The sequence below is a fragment of the Octopus bimaculoides genome, chromosome 16 (assembly GCF_046866305.1).
Source record: "Octopus bimaculoides isolate indiv1 chromosome 16, ASM4686630v1, whole genome shotgun sequence".
Lineage (NCBI taxonomy): Eukaryota > Metazoa > Mollusca > Cephalopoda > Octopoda > Octopodidae > Octopus > Octopus bimaculoides.
In genome coordinates this window covers 49,212,884-49,235,784 of record NC_142943.1, presented here as the reverse complement: position 1 = coordinate 49,235,784, position 22,901 = coordinate 49,212,884, and the positions used below count along the sequence as shown (strand labels likewise).

Sequence of the window (22,901 nt, the reverse complement as noted above, 5' to 3'; positions counted from 1 at the left end):
CACCCCGTTTTGGATTAATCCTGCAATATTTTATCACTTCAAGATTTTGATGATTGTTTATTTCTAGAATGACGTTGGGTAGGCGTGAGAGGCCAGATATCGTCAGTTTAAACATAAAACAGGTACAATATTTAGACCAGATACAACCAGTTTAAATGCTAAAGGATTAAAGGTGAGGATTAAAGGTGCTGATTAAGTCTTTTTCTGAATTCATCTAATAAGATTCCCTTTATATTTAGAGACATAGTCATGGCCAAAAGTTTGGAATATTTTTTTCAAAATTAAAATTGTTATACCCAGGTACAATTTGATTCAAATATAATTTTGGGTTTTTAATATAAAAATTCTAATTTTTAGTTATGTTCCAAACATTTGGCCACGACTGTAGCTAAGTAGGGTGTGTGTGTGAGAGAGAGAGAATTAAAACTGTTTTAGAAAAATACCATTTTAACTGGGCCGTTGCTACTAAATACAAAACTAAATCCGATGTGATTAGTTTAACAGGCACAAACTTGGCTGTATGGTTCAGAAACTTAATTAGCAATCCTGTAGTTTTGGGTTCAGTTCCAATGTGCAGCACCTTGAGTAAATGTCATCTATTTTAGCCCCAAACTGACTAAAACCTTGTGAGTGAATTGTGAATTTTGTAGATGGAGGCTGTGTGGAAGCTTGTCATATATGCATGAATATGTAATTATGTGTGTGACTTTGTCAGCACCACTACCACTTGACACCCGGTGTTGCTTTGTCTGCATTCCCATAACTTAGTTCAGCAAAAGAGACTGATAGAATGAGTATCAGACTTATAAGAAATAAGGTACTAAGATCAATTTGTTTGAAAAAAAAATGCTTCAAGGTTGTGCTCCAGCATGACCACAGTCCAATGACAAAAAAAAAAAAAGATAAATAGGTACATGGCCACAAATCTGAGTGGAAAAGAGTTTTGATTAAATTGATCTTAATATTTTAATGATAATGCTTAGTGGTATTTCTGCTGTCTTTACGTTCTGAGTTCAAATTCCGCCAAGATCAACTTTGCCTTTCATCCTTTTGGGGTTGATAAATTAAGTACTAGTTGCATACTGGGGTTAATCTAAACAACTGGCCGCTTCCCTAAAAATTTCAGGCATATATATATATATATATATATATATATATATATATATATATATACATATATATATACATACATACATGGCGTTAGGAAGGGCATCCAGCTGTAGAAACTCTGCCAAATTAGACTGGAGCCTGGTGTTGCCATCCGGTTTCACCAGTCCTCAGTCAAATCGTCCAACCCATGCTAGCATGGAAAGCGGACGTTAAACGATGATGATGATGATACATGATATATAAAGCAATTTTGATAGCTTCTTTTTTGCCTGCTTTTAGCGTTGTTGTGTTTGTGGCCATGTGGGTAATTGCACATGCTGTATTACACATCCTGAGCAAGGTTCAATCCCTTCCAGGAGTACTATCCTTGGTGTTTATAAAATTTTGAAATTTTTAAAAATAAAATATTTACTCCCCGCACTCCACTGCTCTTGTAATTCCTTGGGAGAGTTACAGATTGAAACCCTCTCCCAGTGCATTAAATCCCTACTTGCTAATCAATGTCCTTACCTACAAAGGCATCTAAACAGGTCCCCAATTTGCGATTAATTACTGAGCTACAGCTGTGACGAGAGTTTTTGTTTTTTATCTTTAGTTATGATAGATTTAAATATCTCTTAATTTACTACATTAATGTTTGGTGTCTTGGTGGTCTCGTGGGTAGAGACATACTTAGACAGCCACATTGAACGTCCTGGGCAGGGTTCAATCCTACCCAGGGCCTGCATTAAGGGGTCTTACTAAAATTTTTCATTTTTTTTTTTATCTCTAGAAATAAAAAATGAAAATGTTTAATAAGACCACCCTGTAATTCCTGGCAGAGATTAGAAACCTCTGCTTGTGTCTTGTTACTGCTTTTAAACACCCTTACCTACTAGGCCACCAAAGCAGCAACAATTTTTATGAGAAAATTAAGATACTTAAATTTACTTCAAATATTGACAACCGATGCTGGTGTGTTTATGTCCCCATAACTTAGCGGTTCAGCAAAACAGACCGATAGAATAAGTCCTGGGGTCAATTAGCTCGACTAAAAAAGGCGGTGCTCCAGCATGGCCGCAGTCAAATGACTAAAACAAGTAAAAGAAATATGGTGATAAAAGGGTTAAAGTGATTACACAATTGTACACTCCCTGTTAAAACTGATAGATCCATTTACTATAAAAAAAATTTTTTCACTTGAAGCTGACAATAGTAACTACACTATCACCACAACCATCAACAACAACAACAACAACAACAACACCAACACCACCACCACTACCAACATTACCGCCACCAACATATAATAAAAGATGGATTTGTAGGTAAAAATTATATTTATTTCAGTATTTCATTTCACAAAAGTTGCTTTTTCTTCAAAACCTTCTTTAAGATAACATGAGTTTTTCTCGAATTACTTTGATTGCTTCATCGCGATTTGCCATTTTGTTTGCTTTTCCTTGGAATCGGCCCTTCTTACCAGCACCTTTACCATCAAGAATTTTTGCAACACTGTCAAAATAGAAATAGAAATATAATTAAGTAAAAGAATAAAAAAAAATATATCTACACACACAATAAAAACACACACACACACACACATGTTGACATACATATACATGAGTAAGCTTCCATATGGTGATCCAACTTCTAAAAATAGCAGCTAAGTCTATCATGCTAAAAGAAAGAAGGACACTGAGTAATGTGGGTACACACTGTCTGAAAGATGAATTAAAATAATTAAACAACAAATCTCTCCAATCTGGATTGGCTCTGGATGTGTTTATTTTTAGAATGACATTGTAGGGTAGGTGTGAGAGGCTGGATCTGGCCAGTTTGAAGACAATGAGAATAATATTTTGGCTGGATATGGCTGGTTGAAATGCTAAACGGCTAAAACTAATCTGTCTCACAACACTCTAATCCCAGCTTCACATTCCTTATTAGTGGACAAACAATCCAATTCTTTATGAATTCTGCTTTGTTGTAAGATTGGAAGATCTGAACTCCGAAGGATCAAAAAGTGGTATCCCTGAGAATGCTTGTCTGGCACTTCGCAGTAGACACATAGCTTGCTACTTTCTAGAAAGGACCAATGGGCTATGCCTTTGCAGTCAATACTGGAAATGAAGACTGAGTGATCTTTTGCCTTTTTGTGCAATGTGTGGTTTCTGTCCAGGCTGAGCTTGCTTAGGGGTGCCTATGTTATCAGTTGACAGACATACAAGCCCAGTTAAACTCCCCAACCAACACTGTCCTTGACTAAGGGCCATGCATTGGCTGCGTTAGCACCCATCAAGGTCCTCAACATGCACCACACACTTTCAGCTAGATAATGAATGAACCATTGCTCGGCAATATGATAATGATAATAATAATAATCATCGTTTAACGTCCACTTTCCATGCTAGCATGGGTTGGACGATTTGACTGAGGACTGGCGAACCAGATGGCTGCACCAGGCTCCAATCTGATCTGGCAGTTTCTACAGCTGGATGCCCTTCCTAATACCAACCACTCCGAGAGTGTAGTGGGTGCTTTTACGTGCCACCGGCAAGAGGGCCAGTCAGGCAGTACTGGCAACGGCCATGCTCAAATGGTGTTTTTTTACGTGCCACCTGCACAGGAGCCATTCCAGCGGCACTGGCAATGACCTCGCTTGAATGTTTTTTCATGTGCCACTAAAGCAATCCTCTCTACTATAGGCACATGGCTTGGATTTTGTGGGGAGGGGGATAATAATAATAAAAATAATAATGGTTTCAAATTTTGCCACAAGGGAAGCAATTTTGGGGGAGGGAATGAGTTGATTATATTGACCCCACTGTTCAACTGGTACTTATTTTATCCACCCCAAAAGGATGAAAAGCTAAGTCAACCTCGGTGGATTGTGAACTCAGAACATAAAGAAGGACGAAATGCTGTTAAGTATTTTGCCAGGTCTGCTAACAATTCTGCCAGCTCACCACCTTAATAATAATAATAGCACCATTTGAGCGTGATCATTACCATCGTCACCTTCCTGGCACTTGTGCCGGTGGCACGTGTAAAGACATTCGAGTGAGATCGTTGCCAGTGCCACTGGACTGGCTCCTGTGCAGGTGGCATGTAAAATATACCATTTTGAGCATGCCTGTTGCCAGTACCTCCTGACTGGCCTTCGTTCCGGTGGCACGTAAAAGCACCAACTACACTCTCAGAGTGGTTGGCGTTAGGAAAAGCATCCAGCTGTAGAAACTCTGCCAAATCAGATTGGAGCCTGGTGTTGCCTCCTGGTTCACCAGTCCTCAGTCAAATCGTCCAACCCATGCTAGCATGGAAAGCAGACGTTAAACGATGATGCTGAATAATAATAATAATAATAATAATAATAATAACAACAACAAGAGTGCCTTATAATTGATGTGGCAGTGCTAGGAGATCAACACATCATCATGAAAGAAAGAGAAAAGGTTGATAAATATGGAGACCTGAGAATTGAGATCGCTAAAATGTGGCAGTTACGAGAATCAAACATAAAGGTTATCCCTATTGTCATTGGAGCATTGGGTTCAATACCACCCAATACCATGCAATCCGAAAACCTTAGGGATACCCAACAATTTAGGTGTATTGCAAAAGTTGGCATTACTTGGAACTGAATGCATATTGATTAAAGTACTGTCTGTCTGAGGTTCTTGTTGTAACTTGACAAACAGTACAAACCCCCAGCAGGCACAATATCTTCAATCAACAACCTCATGATATTGTATACTGTGCAACATCTATAATAATAATAAATGATAATAATAACAATAGCATAAAAATAATTAACTCAGTAGGGATGGTCAATACCGGCTGCAATATTTTTTGTGTACAGTCCTGCTAATTAGGGGCTAACATAACCTTAAACCAGCAACACTACCAACCATAATTACTACCATCAGTGGTTGTCCCCACCCCCTCCAACATCATCTTCGAAGTCATTTCCTCCACTACCATCACCATGAATTTTCACCACCATCATGTGTTCCCACCACAAATCATTAATTACCACCACCACCACCACCACTATGACAACTACTGCAGCTATTCTCCCCCCCCCCACCATCATTACCACCAGAACCATCACCCAGCAATTACCGTTTCTATCAATATCACCACCACCACCACCAGAACTATCTCTCTAACAAACAGTATTTCTAACCAATTGTCACCACCACCACCACCATCATCATCATCAACATCAAACTCACTACCACTTCTACATCTGTTTTCACTACCACCATCATTACTTCTGCCTCTACCTCTGTTACCACTAGAACCATTCTCTCCACAGCAAACATTTCTAACCAATTATCATCAGCGCCACCACAATAACAACACCAACCACCACAACCACCACCATCACAACCATCACCACCACAACAACAACACAACCACCACCATCACAACCACCACCACAACAACAACACAACCACCACAACAACAACACAACCACCACAACCACCACCATCACAACCATCACCACAACAACAACACAACCACCACCACAACAACAACACAACCACCACCATCACAACCACCACCACAACAACAACACAACAACCACCACCACAACAACCACCACCATCACAACCACCACCACAACAACAACACAACCACTACCATCACAACCACCACCACAACAACAACAACACCAACAACCACTGCTGCCAGCACTGCCACCAACACCACCACCACCAACCACCACCATCTCCACTACCATCATAACCACCAACACCACTGCCAGTGCTGCCACCACTCTCACCACAACACCAACACTACCACCACCAAATCCACTACCATCACAACTACCACCACCACCACCACCACCACCACATCTACTTCCACTGCCATCAGCATCTCTGCTCTCATAAATACCACCACCATCACTGCTGCTGCTGCTATTTCTGTTTTCCACCCCAGAAAATATATCCTGGGTGAAAGAGAAAGCCGGGGGAGGCGGGGGACGGAGAGGGGGAGGGACCTTTGCGAGTTATTCATTGCATCGACCAATGAGAAAGTGTGGAAGGAATTGAATTATATTGGTTAAATTGAGTGATAGATTGGTAATAATTTTTGATCTGTGTGTGTGTGTGTGTGTGTGTGTGTGTGTGTGTGTGTGTGTGTGTGTGTGTGTGTGTGTGTGTGTGTGTGTGTGTGTATTGGCTGGTATTGATTGATTTTTGTGAAATACTTTGGGTTACCCTAAAGTGAGTCATGAAAACAGTTCAGTGCAAAAAGAAAGAAAGGGAAAAGGGGGAAAGTGAGAGAAGTTGAGGGTGGGACGTACACTCAGGAATTAAAGAGTGTGAGTTGATGGTGGGGTGGGGTGAAATAAGTCAACCAGGGAATATATATGTGTGTGTTTATATTTGTATAGTATACATACAAATGCAAACACACACACACTTATATACACACATAAGTACATAACAGCATATTTATACACATGCATATATACACAAATGCATATACATACACACATGTACAAATATACATGCATATATGTACATATATATACACACAAATGTATATATATGTGTACATATACTCAAATAATACATATATATATATATACAAGCGTACACAAATACACATGCGTATATATATATATATATGTGCACACATACATAAACACACAATCATACACGCACACACATAGTCATACATGCGCACACACACACACACATACACACAGAGGATCCTGTTGAGCCATCCAACCCATTCCAGCATTGAAAACAGACGTTAAATGATGATGAATAAGCAAATTAGTTTTGGCATTTGTTTATGATTTACTATCAGAACGCAAATTATGGTCTGACTTCACAAGAGATTTATCCATTGTCAGGCTTCAACCGATTCCATGCTGTCTTTAAAATGGAGAAAACACATGTTTCTCGCTTGATAAGAACGTCAATCGTCTGATTGATTGATTAGGTGATTAGATGATTGGGTGTTTGTCTACATCTGTCCCACAGGTCTATTGAAGCAGAGGAGAGACAGTTGAAGAAGAAAGGAAGGAAACAGAAGTGAGAGAGAGAGGGGAAGGAGGAGATCATGTAAGGAAAGAGAGATATGATGAATGATAGGTGGTGAAGAGAGAGGAAAGAGCAGGACATATAAGGCAAGAGAGATATAATGAACAATAGTGAAGAGAGAGAGAGAGGAAGGAGCAGGACATATAAGAAACTAGAGATATGATGAAAAATAGATGGTGAAGAGAGAGAGAGAGAGAGGAGCAGGACATCTAAGGAAAGAGAGATCAAAGGGAGGTAAAAAGTTAGAGAAACAGGAAGAGCAATGCAGAGGGAGAGTGTGAGAAGTGTAACAGAAGAAAGTTATCACATCAAAGACAACAAAAACAACCACAAAATTTACAGAAAAAAAATTGCTGTATTGATTTCCTCCATGTTTTTGATCAATTTTTCAGAAGTAGCCTAAAGTTCACAGATTTCAAGCCAACTGAATTATTTATTCCGCATATAACTGGTATTTATTTTTATCAACATTGGTTGATGAAAATAGGTGCAGGTGTGGGTATGTATAGATGTGCACACATGGCTGTGTGGTTAAGAAGCTTGTTTCCCCATCCCCGTGGGTTGGGTCCAGTAGTATTGCGCAGCACCCTGGGAGAGATTCTTCTATTATAGCCTAGGGACAACCAAAGCTTTGTGAGTGGATTTGATAGACAGAAACTGAAAGAAGCTCATATTATGTGTGTGTATATATAAGTATATATATATAAACAGGCTTGGAAGGACTGGAAGAACGGTGGTAGCAGGGAATTGTACCAATGTGCCAGAAGGGAGGCTAGGCGACAGGTTTATTTAGCCAGAGGGGAAGCAGATAAGGAAAGATTTGCCAATGTTCTGCGCCGTGAGGACCAAAGACTCGAGGTATTTCGTGTTGCAAGACAGTGTAGGAGAGAGAATAGTGATGTTGTAGGAGAGAAATGTGTTCGCATGGATGATGGTACGCTTGCATTAAATGAGGATGCAAAGAAAGAGGTCTGGAGATGCCACTACGATAGATTGCTTAATAAAGAGAATGAATGGGAGAAAGAGAGCCTGCCGTATGTCGACCCAATAGAGGGACCAGCTATCCGAGTTGATAGTACCAGGGTAGATAAAGCAATTAAGAGTATGAAGACAGGGAAAGCCCCCGGCCCATCAGGAATCACTGCAGAGATGCTCAAAATATCTGGCAGTGTTGGCTATAGCTTAGTCACCCGTATTACGAACCAGGTGATACACGAAGGAGTCATACCCAATGACTGGTGTAGCAGCATCATAGTCAACTGCTACAAAGGTAAAAGTGACGCTTTAGATACAAATAATTACAGAGGCATCAAGCTGTTAGATCAGGTTATGAAAGTTACAGAGAGGGTCATAGCCCAACTAATTAGGGAGCGAATCAATTTAGATGAGATGCAGTTTGGGTTCGTGCCAGGTAAAAGCACTACTGATGCCTTATTTCTAGTGAGACAGTTGCAGGAGAAATACCTAGCTAAGGATAAACCTCTGTACCTGGCTTTCGTTGACATGGAGAAAGCCTTTGACAGGGTCCCCCGATCCCTTATCTGGTGGTCAATGAGGAAACTTGGGATAGAAGAATGGTTAGTGAGAGCTGTGCGAGCCATGTACAGATATGCTGCCAGTAAGGTGAGGGTTGGAAATGAGTACAGCAATGAATTCCGGGTAGAGGTAGGGGTCCACCAAGGTTCCGTCCTCAGCCCCCTCTTATTTATCATAGTCCTCCAGGCAATCACAGAGGAGTTCAAGACAGGTTGCCCCTGGGAGCTCCTCTATGCTGATGACCTTGCCCTAATTGCAGAGTCACTATCAGAACTAGAGGAGAAGTTTCAGATGTGGAAGCAAGGTCTAGAATTGAAGGGCCTTAGAGTCAACCTAGCTAAAACCAAAATCCTAATAAGTAGGAAGGTAGATAAAACACAAACCCCTTCAGGTAGATGGCCCTGCTCAGTATGTAGAAAAGGAGTAGGTAGTAACTCTATAAGATGTACCCGGTGCAAGCTATGGACACATAAGAGGTGCAACAACATCAAAGGCAGGTTAACTAGCAAGTTAGTTTTTGTTTGTGGCAGATGTTCAGGTGCAATAAAGACTGTAAACAAACAGGAAACAACTTCTATCTCATTCCAGGGTGAAAAACTAGAGGTAGTCGATAGCTTCCGCTATCTGGGCGTCCAAGTTAGTAGTGGGGGTGGGTGCGCTGAAAGTGTAGCTGCTAGAATAAGAATAGAGTAAAAGGCAGACTGTATGACGCATGCGTACGAACAGCCATGCTACATGGCAGTGAAACATGGGCTGTAACTGCTGAGGACATACGTAAGCTTGCAAGGAATGAAGCCAGTATGCTCCATTGGATGTGTAATGTCAATGTGAATACCCGTCAGAGTGTAAGTATCTTGAGAGAAAAGCTGAACATTAGAAGCATCAGTTGTGGTGTGCAAGAGAGACGATTGCGCTGGTATGGACATGTGGTGAGAATGGATGAGGATAGCTGCGTGAAAAAGTGCCACACTCTAACAGTTGAGGGAACCCGTGGAAGAGGTAGGCCCAGGAAGATCTGAGCTGAGGTGGTGAGGCAAGACCTTCGTACATTGGGCCTCACCGAGGCGATGACTACTGACCGAGACCTTTGGAAATGTGCTGTGCGTGAGAAGACCCGGCAGGCCAAGTAAGATCGTTGCCAGTGCCCCTGGACTGGTTCTTGTGCGGGTGGCACATGAGATGCACCATTTTGAGCGTGGCCGTTGCCAGTACCGCCTGATTGGCTCCCGTAGGATTTTCGAGCGAGATCGTTGCCAGTGCCCCTGGACTGGCTTGTGCGGGTGGCACATAAAAGACACCATTTCAAGCGTGGCCGTTTTCGTGCGGGTGACACGTAAAAGCACCCACTACACTCTCTGAGTGGTTGGCGTTAGGAAGGGCATCCAGCTGTAGAAACTCTGCCAAATTAGACTGGAGCCTGGTGTTGCCATCCGGTTTCACCAGTCCTCAGTCAAATCGTCCAACCCATGCTAGCACGGAAAGCAGACGTTAAACGATGATGATGATGACGATGATGATATCTATAGGCGCAGGAGTGGCTGTGTGGTAAGTAGCTTGCTTACCAACCACATGGTTCCGGGTTCAGTCCCACTGCATGGCACCTTGGGCAAGTGTCTTCTACTATAGCCTCGGGCCGACCAAAGCCTTGTCATATAAGAAGCCCATCGTATATATGTATACATATATATATATATATATATATATATGTATGTATGTATGTGTCTGTGTTTGTCCCCCCACCATCGCTTGACAACCGATGCTGGTGTGTTTACGTCTCCGTAACTTAGCGGTTCGGCAAAAAGAGACCAATAGAATAAGTACTAGGCTTACAAAGATTTTCTCGACTAAAGGCGGTGCTCCAGCATGGCCACAGTCAAAATGACTGAAACAAGTAAAAGAGTAATATATATATATATGTGTGTGTGTGTATGTATCTCTCTCTCTAATATATATATATATATATATATATATATATATATATATATATATATATATATATATATATATATATGCATATATATAAAGATAGATATGGCCAGTGTATGAGGTTATCCTGGGTTTCTTCAGACCCTAGGCCTATGGCCTCTGTAGAAAATGAAGGAGGAAAAGACTTTGTTACTCTGTCAATGATTGGGGATTGTCTCCCCCTACTCGTAATTGACCCTTTGACCCTGTTATCAAGTGGATCCCAGGACACCAACAGGATCCAAAGACTTCTGGGCTGGAGTTAAGGATGTTCCCTGGGTCAAGGAAGTCCTTTAATATCCTTGTCTGTTCAGCCACACACACACACACACACACACACACACACACAAACACACACACGTGTGTGAATGTGTTTGTGTACCCTTGTCTAAATATGTGATAATTGTAAATGAGCATTGTCTGTAAAAAGCAGGTCTAGCTATGGGGGAAATATTACCTTGCTTGGAAATGTGTGAAGGTTAGCATCAGGAAGAGCACCCTGTTGTAGAAAATCTCCTTCAGCACATTGGTCAGGATGCTGGCTTGTCACAGAATTTCTCATTTTTGCCAGCTGAGTGGACGGACGAGAGCAACATGAAATAAAATGTTTTGCTCAAGAACATAATGAATCACCTTGTCCAGGAATTGAAACCACCGTCTAATGATCATGAGTCTAACACCCTAACCACCAAGCTATAGGCCTCCACTATTATTTCAATCAGGTTGGGATGTAATGACAATCATTCTATAACTCAGTGATACTACTAGTTAACATAGTTCTCTGGTAAACGATAGATCTGTAGTTCAAGTCCTGCCAGTGGACTTACTGCTATTTTTACTGTTTCAAATTAGCGAATATAATTAAATGCAGAATTACATAGATAATGTAATGAGTTGAAAAGAATTTTTAATTAATTGAAAATGCTAATTACTTTCATGATGACATGTACTTACATGCATGTTGATCATGCAGAAGGCATCCCTGAAGAATTTAATAATGTCATTATTTTGAATTGCCTTATTAATGCATGTAATGTCTAATATCTAACACCAATTATATTATTAATATCTTGGTGGTTAATTTATTAACATTTTAATTAATGTTACAGTATTCTATTTATTGTTACCATTCTGATCTTCTATCACACACACTCCTTTCACTTTTATACACTTACTGACCCATCTGTCTTTTCTGTTCCATTATCCTTATTCCATTTCTCATATTTGCCTTGTACACACACACACACACTCTCTCTTTCTCTCTCCCCCTCTTTCTCTCTCCCCTCCTCTCTCTCTTCAGCAAGATACCTACTTGCTCTTCTCTCTCTAACAGTTTCACATCCTTCAATGTTATCCTCCACTCAGTTAAAGAATCTTGTCTTGTGAGTACTTGGGAACATCACCAATGCTGGTGCTATAAAAAATAAGAAAGCACCAAGTACACTCTGTGAAGCAGTTGGTATTATGAAGGGTATCTGGCCATAGAAACCATGTCAAAGATGACATTGGAGCTCAAGTGTAGCCCTCTGGCTTTCATCTATTCATATCGACCCCTCTAACCCATGCCAATATGGAAGAAAAGACATTAAGTGGTTTTGATGGTTCCATGTTGTGCTGCATATCAGGTCATATTTTGATATATCAGTTTATATTTTTTTATGAGAAGATGATGCTAGCCTTCACTCAACACTTCCCCATTTTTGGACAAAGGGATGGTGTGAATGGTCTCCTTCTTACTTTGCAACATAACTGATTCTCAGAAAGAGGGAGAAGAGGAGGGAGGGGCAGAGAGAGGACGGAGAAAGGGGGAGAGAGAAGTGATCCTAGCACCTGACTGGAAAGATGAACGATAAAGATGACCTTTACAGAATTTGAACTCAGTGTGCAGAAAGCCAGGACAAATACTACAAGATATTTTATTCACCATTCTAATCATTCTAGCAATTTACCCCCCAATTAATTGATAACTGATATAAAATATCTAAACATTATGCTACAAATCATCACATGAGAAGCTTAACCCTTTCGTTACCAAAGCAGCTGAAACCAGCTCCGGCTCTGGCTACAGATGTCTTACTCTTTTACTTGTTTCAGTCATTTGACTGTGGCCATGCTGGAGCACCGCCTTTAGTCGAGCAAATCGACCCCAGGGCTTGTTCTTTGTAAGCCTAGTACTTATTCTTTTGGTCTCTTTTGCCAAACCGCTAAGTTACGGGGACATTAACACACCAGCATCAGTTGTCAAGCGATGTTGGTGGGGACAAACACAGACACACACACATCTACATATACACGACGGGCTTCTTTCAGTTTCCGTCTACCAAATGCACTCACAAGGCTTTGGTCGGCCTGAGGCTATAGCAGAAGAAACTTGCCCAAGATGCCACGCAGTGGGACTGAACCTGGAACCATGTGACTGGGAAGCAACCACACCTGCACCTTACATAAATATATAGGAAGGAATTTCAACCATGTTTCGTGGTCTGCTACCACAACAGCTTCTTTATAGGATCCAGTTAGCTCAAGACATCATCAGGAGGAACCACGTCCGGTTTCGGCCCCTACTCCTCTACCGTTTTGACGTGGCGGGGCCACCCCCTTTCGGAGGTGTCTTCAGCTCTGGTGTTGGGTGCATGTCTTCTTTCACTGTTTGTGACTGTTCTAATTCAACTGTGGAATGTCCCTCGCTATGGTTATTTTCCAGGAGGTTCTGGCCACACGTCTTACGGTTCATCAACCCGCGTTGTTGAATTACTTTCTTCCGACATACCTTCCCTTGGTGGATTAGGATACAGTTAGCTGAAGACATCATCAGGAGGAACTGATATATATAAACTAAGTTACAGATATGTCCAAAGAGAAAAAAAATTGCATGAAGCTGATTGGCAGTGAAAGCAAAATAAGTAAATAAAGCTAATATTGAAAGGCCTTCCTTGCTTGAAGTTGGAACATAAAAGGGACATAACTGAGATATGGCGAGTCATTTTGTCTGGCTGCTGGCAACCATTTCTGCTATCGTCAATCCCACTCACATTTCTATTAAAGCAATATTAAAAGTTAATGTTGTTTATATTGCTTCTATATTTTTTTTCATGCTATGGGTATAGATTTTCTCTTGTTCGTTCCTCCTCTTTCTCTCTCTCTCTCTCTCTCATCTATATAACACACAATGGTAAGTTGTTTCCAAACAACATCAGTACAAGGATGATGAGGTCATGTAGCTAGGTGTGTGAATGTGCATTCTGCATGTCTGTGAATGTGCAAGAGTGTGTGTGTGTGTGTGTCTGCAAGTGCATGTGTGTTTGTGTGGTTTTGTTCTCGAGGGTGGGTGAGGTGGGCTGGAGTGTTATTCCAGTAGATTAGAATTATATACAAGGAAGAAGACTATTGATTGCAACTGACAATTATTTAAAGATAAATCCAATGTGAGCCATAAAACTATACAAGATTTTCTTCTTATCATAGCTTGGTAAGAACAAGAAGAACAAAACAAGTGACACACACACACACACGTGTGTATGTGTGTGCTATATTTCAATCTTAGCTAAAAGGCAATATTTTGTAAATGTACAGATATTCCACACACACACACATATGTATGCTACACTTTGATCTTAGCTAAAAGGATGTGTGTATGTGAACGTATGTTTTTGTACATGTATATGCATATATTTACATGTATGTATCTAAATATATAAACGTGCATATGTCTATGTATATATATATATATATATATATATATATATATATATATATATATATATATATATATATATATATATATATATATATATACATGTATATATATATATATATATACATGTATATATATATATATATATACATGTATATATATATATATATACATGTATATATATATATATGTACATGAATGTATATATATATATGTACATGAATGTATATATATATATGTACATGAATGTATATATATATATGTACATGAATGTATATATATATGTGTACGTGTACATGAATGTATATATATATGTGTATGTGTGAATGTATATATATATATATATATATATATATATATATATATATATATATATATATATATATATATATATATGTATGTATGTATGCATACATGAATGTATATGCATATATATACACACACATACATATATATATGCTCATATATACATGTAAATACATATACATAGACACATACGCATATTTATATATGTACATGCATATAAACATGTATATGTACATATATATGTGTGTGTGTACATGCTTATAAATGTATGTCTGTCTACATATACATGCACATATACATACGCACACACAAAGTAAAAATATTTCCATAAGATGCAAAAAGAAACATCTCAGTGCCGATATCATTATATGTCATAAACAAAGTGTACAACCTTAAAAAAAAATATTGTTATATCAACAGATTAACTTCTAAATCATATAAAAGACATATACATTGCAAGAAAAAAAAAATGAGATATGGATAGCAAGCCTTTATCCCTGCACACACACACAAGCACGTGCACAAACACACACACACACACACACAAGCACATATATAAACACATATGCATGTACGTTTGTATAAATACATATGCACATGCATTCATAAAAGTAAGTAGACTTCCATTATTTTCAATGTTGTTCTATCGAAAGATCTACTCATTAAATTAGCATGTATGTGGCTGAGTATTCAATGGACAGGTGTACCCGTAACACAATCCACAGATGAAACCAATGCAACATGGTGAGTGATGAGGCTGGATTCTTTGAATTACATGTACAATACAAGGTATGAGTTGAGTTAAGGCTCATGACAATGGTGTTGGCTGTCTCCCGTCATCTGAGAAAGGCAATTCTGCAATTTCTAGCAGAACAAGCTACATAAATGATTTGCTTATAGCTATCAATTGTATGTATTTTACATTAGCTCACTCTTTCCATCAAATCATCGTTACCTGAACACGTCAGGTGTCAAAGTGATTGCAGAGCAATGGGAGATGAAGTGTTTTTCTCAAGAACACAAAGCACCAACCAGTCCAAAAATTGAAACCACAATCTCATGATCACGAGTACAGTACCCTAACCACTAAGTAATGTGCCCTCAGACACAAGTCTATAATAAAGGACATTTTCCTGAGCTGCTGTTCAATAGGATCAAACCTGGGACCTTGGAATTGTGAAGTAAACTGCTTAACCATTAGGCTATGTCAAGCTTATACATATAAACATACAATGGTTGCAACTCAGTTTTGAGCAATACCATGGTTTGATTTTTCTCTTAAAGTAGATGCAGCTTTTCAGTCCTGCTAGGAACCAACAGTCTTTTGCACAGATGCAGCAATGATGGCACCCATCATTCTTGCAGCAGGTATTCACAAATTCAACACTCTAACTCACACATGCTTTCATTCCATCATGGAATTTTTCATTGAACGTTTTGGTGTATCTGTTTGTTGCTTGTTTTTTTTTAGCCCTGAGAGAAAAGTAAAAGGTAGACTGCTGAGGACATGCGTAAGCTTGCAAGGAATGAAGCTAGTATGCTCCGCTGGATGTGTAATGTTAGTGTGCATGCATGACAGAGTGTTAGCGCCCTGAGAGAAAAGTTGGACATAAGAAGCATCAGATGCGGTATACAAAAGAGATGACTGCGCTGGTATGGTTATGTGCTGCATATGGATGAGAAGAGCTGTGTGAAGAAGTGTCACATGCTAACAGTGGAAGGAACCCGTGGAAGAGGGAGACCCAGGAAGACATGGGACGAGGTGGTGAAGCATGACCTTTGAATGATGGGCTTCACAGAGGCAATGACAAGAGACCGAGACCTCTGGAGATATGCTGTGATTGAGAAGACCCAGCAAGTAAAGTGAGATCAGTGGACTCAGTGCTTTTAACATGGCACTAGCACAGGCAAAGTTAGTTTCAGCATGATTTTAACAGCTGGATGCCCATCCAAATACCAACCACTTAACAGTGTGGACTGGGTGCCTTTAACATGGCACCAGCACTGGTCGGCAGAGTAACCAAGTAACTCACAAGACAAGGAGCTATGAGAAGAGCAGGGCATTTGAGGAGGGAAACCTGTGTTAAAGTAACAAAGAGACAAGCAGGCTTCTCGCCACAACAGAGGGGGAATTAGAGGAGATGATCCAGTATCAGATGATGAAAGGTTAGAGTGTAACAGAAAAACAGAGAGGCAGAAATAGGTGTCTTGCTATAGAGGAGGTGCATGGTTAGAGAGAGAGAGAGATGTTTATAATTTGCTAACTCCAGATTGTGGACGGCTTCATTGATAGAGAACCAGTTTTGTAAAATGCTAGAAGAAAAGTCACTCAACTCTCTCACACGTCCAGCACAGTACATCTGCAATTAGATAGTACATAAGAGACAATTCTTCTGTGTAAACAGTGGCAGCACTGTGAAACTGATGAATGTGTGATAACAAAACAGCTGATGTCATGAAACTTGGACATTTGCTGACCAGTGACTGTAGGAAAAAAAAAAAACCGTCATCTGCAATATTGTGCTCAGTTATTCCTGCATAATATGTTGTCTGTGATGAACTTGCCAGGTGCAAATTTGTTTCACATGTGTTTAATGCCATCAGAACCAGTGATCACTCTTTCTTTTCTTACTGCAATGAACTGTGGAATTGTGATGATGTTTTCATGTTAAAGCAATGCTTAAAATCTGAAGTTCAACACACACACACACACACAGCCACAAATACTTCAAATTGAGAGCAGATTGTGCCCCTACCAGTGTGTTGCTCAAGGACACATGTCACTGGGAATTGAACTAACGACCTTACGTTTGTGAGCTGAATGCCCTAACCACTAAGCTATGCGCCTTCACACACCTATGCCAGCATGGAAGACGGACATTAAACGATGATGATGATATGAGAGAGAGAGAGAGATTATATATGATCTGTAGCACTATGCTATTCTTTTACTTGTTTCAGTCATTTGACTGCGGCCATGCTGGAGCACCGCCTTTTAGTCGAACAAATTGACCCCAGGACTTATTCTTTGTAAGCCTAGTACTTATTTGATCGGACTTTTTTGTCGAACTGCTAAGTTACGGGAGTAGTAAACACACCAGCGATGGTGGGGGACAAACGCAGACACAAGCATACATACACATAGACACATACATACATATGTATATATGCATATACGACGGGCTTCTTTTAGTTTCCATCTACCAAATCCACTCACAAGACTTTGGTCGGCCCGAGGCTATAGCAGAAGACACTCGTCCAAGGTGCCACGCAGTGGGACTGAACCCGGAACCATGTAGTTGGGAAGCAAATTTCTTATCACACAGCTACACCTGCGACTATGTGTATATGTAAGCTATTTCCTTTATTATTATTATTATTATTATTATTATTATAAAGCTATGTTGTAGAAGGTAGCATAAGTTAAAAACATTGTTGTCTTTCATTAACCAATACGATTCTTTTAGCTGGTTTTTATGATATCGTAACTCATATCGTAACTCAGTTGAAATATATGACTCAATTTAGTAGAAAAACAGACTTTTTTTATTGGTTTGTCTCCCTTACATCTGGTAACCCTGTTTATCTCCCTTGTATCTTTATCCTTATCGATTAAGAGCTCTCGAAATTTTTTTTTTTTTTTTTAATGCGGATAAAGAAATTTGTTACCACTGACATCAGTTCAGGGGTGAGAAGTTTCTATGATATCATATTACACACACACGCATACACAAAAGTACCCAACACGACAATTTCACTTCTTGTGATAGGGTGGAGGGGAGGGGGTGTTTATAATTATTTCTCTGCAGATTTTTTGGCAGATTCGGAATCTCTGCCCTCGATATAGTGTGTTCATGTAAAAATAAAACCCCCAAAAAATCCCAAAGGGGGTGTGGTCCATGATCTTTACCTTTTCCTTCCCTCCACTAAACTGCTATTTCCTGAGCCCGACTCATTCCCTATCTCTAATCATTTGTCACACTATTCTCATCCTTGTGTGCATTCTTACCTCCACATCCATCTTTTCTCTTCCTCTATCCTATTCTTGTCTTTCATATTCGTCTTGTACCTTGATCTCACATATCTCTCTCTTTCACCCTCGATATAGTGTGTTCATGTAAAAATAAAAACCAAAAAAAGTCCCTGAGCTGGACTGGGCCTGGTTGATGCCCCCTCCTCCCGTCGCTCAGTTGATGTAGGTGTGTTTACGTACCCAAAGAGACCAACAGAATAAGTACTAGACTTATCAAAGAATAAGGCCTGGAGTTGATTTGTTCATCTAAAGGCAGTGCTCCAGCATGGCCACAGCCGAATGACTGAAACCAATAAAGGAATAAAATGTGTTCACAATAATTCCACCAACTTTAATGCCTTATCTTTTTACCATCTAAACCAGCCACATCCGGCCAAAATATTCTAGCTGTTTTATGTTCAAGGTGACCAGATCCAGCCTCTCACACCTACCTTTCAATGCCATTTTAAAAATAAACAATCACAGGCGTAGGAGTGGCTGTGTGGTAAGTAGCTTGCTTACAAACCACATGGCTCTGGGTTCAGTCCCATTGCGCGGCACCTTGGGCAAGTGTCTTCTACTATAGCCTTGGGCCAACCAAAGCCTTGTGAGTGGATTTGGTAGACAGAAACTGAAAGAAGCCCGTCGTATATATGTATATGTATGTATGTGTGTGTATATGTTTGTGTGTCTGTGTTTGTCCCCCCAACATCACTTGACAACTGATGCTGGTGTGTTTACATCCCCGTAACTTAGCGGTTCGGCAAAAGAGACCGATAGAATAAGTACTAGGCTTACAAAGAATAAGTCCTGGGGTCAATTTGCTCGACTAAAAGGCGGTGCTCCAGCATGGCCACAGTCAAATGACTGAAACAGGTAAAAGAGGTACATCATTGAAATCTGAAAGCTACGAGATAATTAACAGATGATTAATTGAAAACATTGGGAATAAATAGGATTATCGCAGTCAACAGAATAATCTGAATGCAAAAACGGTTTGTACTCTGTCTACATTACAATATGTAAAGATTCACAGGGCCACATGCAACCAAATGTGCATTTGCATGCATGCGTGTGTGTGTATGTGTGTGTTGTAAGTATACGAACTGTTGCAATCTTGAAGATTCAGCAAATAACTTTTACTTTTGTATTTAGTCGTTGTTGCCTCTGATATTACAAATGTTGAAAATATCAATTTTGTTGAGAGGTGAAATGGAAGGAAGATAGGAAAAGAGAGGAAGAGAGGGTATGGGTGAAGAAGGAGAGGAAGAAGAAGAGCAAAGAAGGAGAGGAAGAGAGGGTGTGGGCGAAGAAGGAGAGGAAGAGAGGGTGTGGGCGAAGAAGGAGAGGAAGAGAGGGTATGGGCGAAGAAGGAGAGGAAGAGAGGGTATGGGTGAAGAAGGAGAGGAAGAGAGGGTATGGGTGAAGAAGGAGAGGAAGAAGAAGAGCAAAGAAGGAGAGGAAGAAGAAGAGCAAAGAAGTAGTGAAAGAAGAAGAGCAAAGAAGGAGAGGAAGAAGAAGAGCAAAGAAGGAGAGGAAGAAGAAGAGCAAAGAAGGAGAGGAAGAAGAAGAGCAAAGAAGGAGAGGAAGAAGAAGAGCAAAGAAGGAGAGGAAGAAGAAGAGCGAAGATGGTGAGGAAGAAGAAGAGCGAAGATGGTGAGGAAGAAGAAGAGCAAAGAAGGTGAGGAAGAAGAAGAGCAAAGAAAGAGAGGAAGAAGAAGAGCAAAGAAGGAGAGGAAGAAGAAGAGCAAAGAAGGAGAGGAAGAAGAAGAGCAAAGAAGGAGAGGAAGAAGAAGAGCAAAGAAGGAGAGGAAGAAGAAGAGCAAAGAAGGTGAGGAAGAAGAAGAGCAAAGAAGGTGAGGAAGAAGAAGAGCAAAGAAGGTGAGGAAGAAGAAGAGCAAAGAAGGTGAGGAAGAAGAAGAGCAAAGAAAGAGAGGAAGAAGAAGAGCAAAGAAGGAGAGGAAGAAGAAGAGCAAAGAAGGAGAGGAAGAAGAAGAGCGAAGATGGTGAGGAAGAAGAAGAGCGAAGATGGTGAGGAAGAAGAAGAGCGAAGATGGTGAGGAAGAAGAAGAGCAAAGAAGGAGAGGAAGAAGAAGAGTAAAGAAGGAGAGGAAGAAGAAGAGTAAAGAAGGAGAGGAAGAAGGAGAATGGTAAAGAAGAAGGACGAAGTAGAAGACAAGGAAGATGAGGAGGAGGATGAGGAGGAGGAGGAGGAGGAGGAGGAGGAGGATGAGCAGAGTGAATGGTAGTGATAGAAAAAGGGATGAGGAGAGATGGAGAGGGGGAGTGGCTTAGAGGCATTATGTACCAAAGTTGTTTGTTGTCATTTTCATTACTTAATAGTGTGTCACTGTGTAAATGAGATGATGGCAGTGGGTGGGGTGGGGGTGAGGAGGGGGGAGAAACAGAACAAAGTCGAAACCAACCCCCAACAGAGTGTTTATAATTTCTTTCCTCCCCCCTCCCTCTTTCCTACTTTCTCTCAAATGTTTCTGCTTCTCTCTTTCTCTCTCTCCTCCTCCTCCCCCTCTGTTTCATATTAAGAGGAAAAGTATTTTTTAAAAATTTTTTCAAAGTGAAAAGCAAAAGAAACAATATTAGGACAACAGTAACAAGAACAACATTGGTAGTGGTGGTGGTTGAGGTGGTAGACATGGTGGTGGGGGTAAAGAAGATGAGATGGTGGTGGTGGTGGTGGTAATAGTAGTGGTTGTAGTGTTGGTAGTAGTAATGGTCATGATGGTTGTGATGGTGGTGGTAGTAGCAGGTGGTGGTGGTGGTGGTGGTAGTACTAGTAGTAGTTATGGTGGTTGGCGGTAGTTACTGTTGTAGTGGTGGTGGCAGTAGAGGACAAACTACAAAGCATCTTCTTTATATACAAGACACAACTAAACACCACAAGGTACTTTGTTGGGTGCTCTACTGGTTCTGTCAAGTCAATCTATAAGAATTGTTTCTGGCCTGAAATTTTAGGAGAGGCAGTTTGGGGGTGAGCACTTTCCATTCTGGCATGGGTTGGATGGTTTGACTTAGAACTGGCAGGCCAGGAGGCTGCACAAGTCTCCAATCTGATTTCACAAGGTTTCTACAGCTGGATGCCCTTCCTAACACCATCCACTCTGAGAGTGTAGTGAGTGCTTTTTACATGCCACTGGCTTGGGTGCCAGTCAGGCGGCACTGGCATCAGCTGGGCTGGGACTGACATATATATATATATATATACATATATATATATATATATATATATATATATATATATATATATATATATATATATATATACATATATATATATATATATATATACATATATATATATATATATATATATATATATATATATATATCTATATATATATATATATATATCATTATTAATCATAGGGCAGCAAAAGAAATTTTAGAAATTTAATTTACCACCAGTGGTCCAGCGAGAATAAAAAATTAGTCAATAGACTACATATATATTATTCATTTAAAATATAGAGATGCCTATAATAGGACATCTAACCCGCTAGAAAGAGCAGCAAAAAAAAAAAAGTCTATACCACAAAAATAGGGATAATTTCGAAAGAGAATGAAAAATAAAAACATTTTTACCAGTCTATACTCTGTACTATGGTTTCAAGCTATTTAGCAAGATAAAAGTATATCTAACTCGGGAGCTTTCGTCAGCAGAGTGCCGGATTAGCGTGTAAACACGAGCCAAGGAAAGAACCTGACTCTAATTTACATGTTTAATTTCCCAAAACTTAACCACGCATATATATATATATATATATATATATATATATATATATATATGTATATATATGTATATATATACGATGGGTTTCTTTCAGTTTCTGTCTACCAAATCCACTCAAAAGGCTTTGGTCAGCCTGAAGCTTCACCAGTTTTGTATAACCAGCCCCAGCCCATTCAAAAGTACCTTGGATCATAGGGCGACATGCTGTGCTTGAGTCAAGTACATCAACATCAAAATGAAAATCAAATGGAAATTGTAGTTGTGATCCCCATGCCAGTGGCACGTAAAAAGCATCCACTACACTCTCGGAGTGGTTGGCACTAGGAAGGGCATCCAGCTGTAGAAACACTGCCAGATCAGAGTGGAGCCTGGTGCAGCCTCCTGGCTTCCCAGACCCCAGTTGAACCGTCCAACCCATGCTAGCATGGAAAGCTGATGTTAAACGATGGCGATATATATGTCTGTGTGTGTGTGTATTATTTTTAT

At 40.0% G+C, this 22,901-nt stretch overlaps 1 protein-coding gene across 6 annotated transcripts in view; it reads right to left on the bottom strand.

The window, feature by feature from the left end:
- Positions 1-2,410: 2,410 nt before the first annotated feature.
- The window catches only part of LOC106884137 (alanyl-tRNA editing protein Aarsd1), a 426,316-nt gene continuing 405,825 nt past the window's right edge, over positions 2,411-22,901 (bottom strand). For all 6 annotated transcript variants that reach the window (XM_089364768.1, XM_089364772.1, XM_089364771.1 and 3 more), the window contains one exon: positions 2,411-2,604. In XM_089364768.1, coding sequence (XP_089220894.1) covers positions 2,481-2,604 — 124 coding nt within the window. In that variant the 3' untranslated portion in view covers positions 2,411-2,480. The remainder of the gene's footprint in view (positions 2,605-22,901) is intronic.